Below are 2559 nucleotides of genomic sequence, written 5' to 3'. Positions count from 1 at the left end.
TAGTGTTATAAACTATTTATTCTATGTTTTAATTTGGATGCTAGCTAGAGGGTGGGTGACGTTAACTTAGGACTAAAATACTTATAACATTCGAGAACATATTGTACAAGGTTTTAAAACGTTAAGGAAGGAATAAACTGATTGGATATCATTACGTGGATTGGACATAGGTCTTATTTTTACCAAATAATTCACAAGAATCAGCCCAATGAAAGTGCGACGTTACAACATTGGTGTCAGAATAGAATTACTTTGGTAAAAACAAAACATAACTTGGCTCAATTTCAACAAGTATTACTATAGACTATGAAATTATTAAATGAAGATCAAGAAGAACTAGACAGAAAATTAAAGGAAGATCAAGAAGAACCAGACAGAAAATTAAAGGAAGATCAAGAAGAACCAGACAAAAAATTAAAGGAAAATCAAGAAGAACCAGACAGAAAATTAAAGGAAGATCAAGAAGAACCAGACAGAAAATTAAAGGAAGATCAAGAAGAACCAGACAAAAAATTAAAGGAAGATCAAGAAGATTGGAACAGAAAATTAAAGGAAGATCAAGAAGAACCAGACAAAAAATTAAAGGAAGATCAAGAAGATTGGAACAGAAAATTAAAGGAAGATCAAGAAGAATGGAACAGAAAATTAGAAAAGAACCAAGACGACTTTTACAGCAAATTAAAAGAACAAGAACAACAAGACAAAAAATTAGAAGAATATACAGAGATTCAAATAAGGCCAAAAAAGAAAGAGGTGGGAAAATGCAAGAAGAAATGTGCAGAAAAGGGAAAGATGATAAAAAGGTAAGAGATGAGAATATTAAGGAGGAATTAAAAGAAAGAGGAGTGGTATCTAATATGAATTAAAATCAAAAATAAATCTGATTGAAGACAAAATTGGTGAAGCTATTAGAAAACTAAAGAGGGATTACAACGGCATTTTTTAAGAAATACAGAAGTAAATCAAAAAGTATAGAAGGGCCGTGATGACATATTGAGGAAGTATAAATAGATAAAAATGAAGTGAGGAAAGACTACAATGAGGTAGAAAAAAAAGAACAAAACATTTGTAAAATTAACCATTAAATTCAAATATTAAACCAGTCATAGTTCTTTCTACATCAGCTAAAGAATTTCAATGTAAAACACCATTTACTACAAAATATGGAATAGGAGAATAATTATGATAATTATGAGAATAATTACAACTATTATCAATAATGCTGTACTATCTGATACTGCAAGGCCTTATTGGACTAGTCCAGCCATGACACTAGCAAATCAGTGAACAAAAAGCCATCCACCTTTCTGCCCATTTAAAACAACCAGCTTTAATGACATTAAGTAACCTTCAAGCTGAGAGTCATAACAATATCAAGCGTTAGTAGCTGCCTTATCCAACAGGTTTGGAGTGTTGCACCAAAAGGAAGTATCCAGGAAAAAGTTTCGAAACAGAGTACAGAGAAAAAAGAGACCTTAGCAAAACTAGTGGGTGACTTGGAAAAGCTTGCCTACTTATCTTACCATAACACTCTTCGTGAAGCTCGTTGGCTCATAACCAATCAATATATGCCATAATAGACAATAATATGGTAATTAGATGAAGCATAGTAAGTTTATATCTTTAAATGAAGCTCTGCAGTTTGTTTTGTAACTAGATTTCTTAAAGTTACAGATAAACAGCTAAAGACAGCATCTCGAAGTCACGAGATTGTCAGATAGAGTATTATTGGAAATCAACTTCTGCTGAAAATAGTCTAAAAGAACTGAAAGGATTAATTGGGTAATTAAGTACAAAAAATGAAGGAAAGAAACCACAAGAAAATTGATGTTTTAAGAGTAATTTGAAAGGGCATGTTGATAGGAACTGTAAACAAAAGCTTGTAGGAAATAAGAACTTCTCCTGAAGGCTACCAGAAATATGTGGTAAAACTGGCCATTACAGCTAAGACTGTGAGGAATCAACAGCTGTTTTTATATCAAGAAGACAGTACCCTAAGGTTGAGTCTTTTGAACCCAACCAGATTAAAGGAACAACAAAGAGCTAACCAGACATCAGGAAAAGCTCAGCTGAAAATTCCACATCTGCTCCAAATCAGATAAGATGTTTATTATTTAAAGAAACCAGTCTATGAGAGTACGGGTTTATTGATGCGAAGCCTTGTAGTATGTTGATCAGCACTGATTCTACAACTAGAATAGTTCTGCCCATTTTGGTAAAAAAAAAAAAGTGGGAACTTGCTTCCAGGAATGAAGATGAAGAAAGAAAAGGAAGTGATGTAAACAGCAAATGGATATTCAGTTCCATCAAGAAGAAAGCTAGAAATTACCCATACTGTAAGTAGCTTCTCTATGCTTTTTAATGTATGGATAATTGACATCAAGAAAGAGTGCATATTGGGAAGAGACTTTATGTGGCAATACAGCAGCAAGGTAGGATAGCTTGAAACAGCTTCACAGTCTATGACCAGGAAATCCATGTGCACTACATGAAAATTGCAATATCAGATATTGAACTTCCTGTGAGGGTCTTTGAACCATCAATAAATAAAATACTCAT

General features: G+C 33.0%; 1 protein-coding gene across 1 annotated transcript; it reads left to right on the top strand.

Moving 5' to 3' along the window:
- Window positions 1–306: 306 nt before the first annotated feature.
- LOC106474927 (cilia- and flagella-associated protein 251-like) lies at window positions 307–803 on the top strand (the record flags this gene model as incomplete). Its single annotated transcript, XM_013935626.1, has 1 exon — window positions 307–803. A coding segment is annotated over exon 1 (497 nt), but the record flags the coding sequence as incomplete, so codon positions are not given.
- Window positions 804–2559: the final 1756 nt, after the last annotated feature.

This window comes from Limulus polyphemus, unplaced genomic scaffold (assembly GCF_000517525.1).
Source record: "Limulus polyphemus unplaced genomic scaffold, Limulus_polyphemus-2.1.2 Scaffold7870, whole genome shotgun sequence".
Lineage (NCBI taxonomy): Eukaryota > Metazoa > Arthropoda > Merostomata > Xiphosura > Limulidae > Limulus > Limulus polyphemus.
The sequence above is the reverse complement of the archived record's forward strand: the minus strand, read 5'-3'. Positions and strand labels throughout refer to the sequence as shown.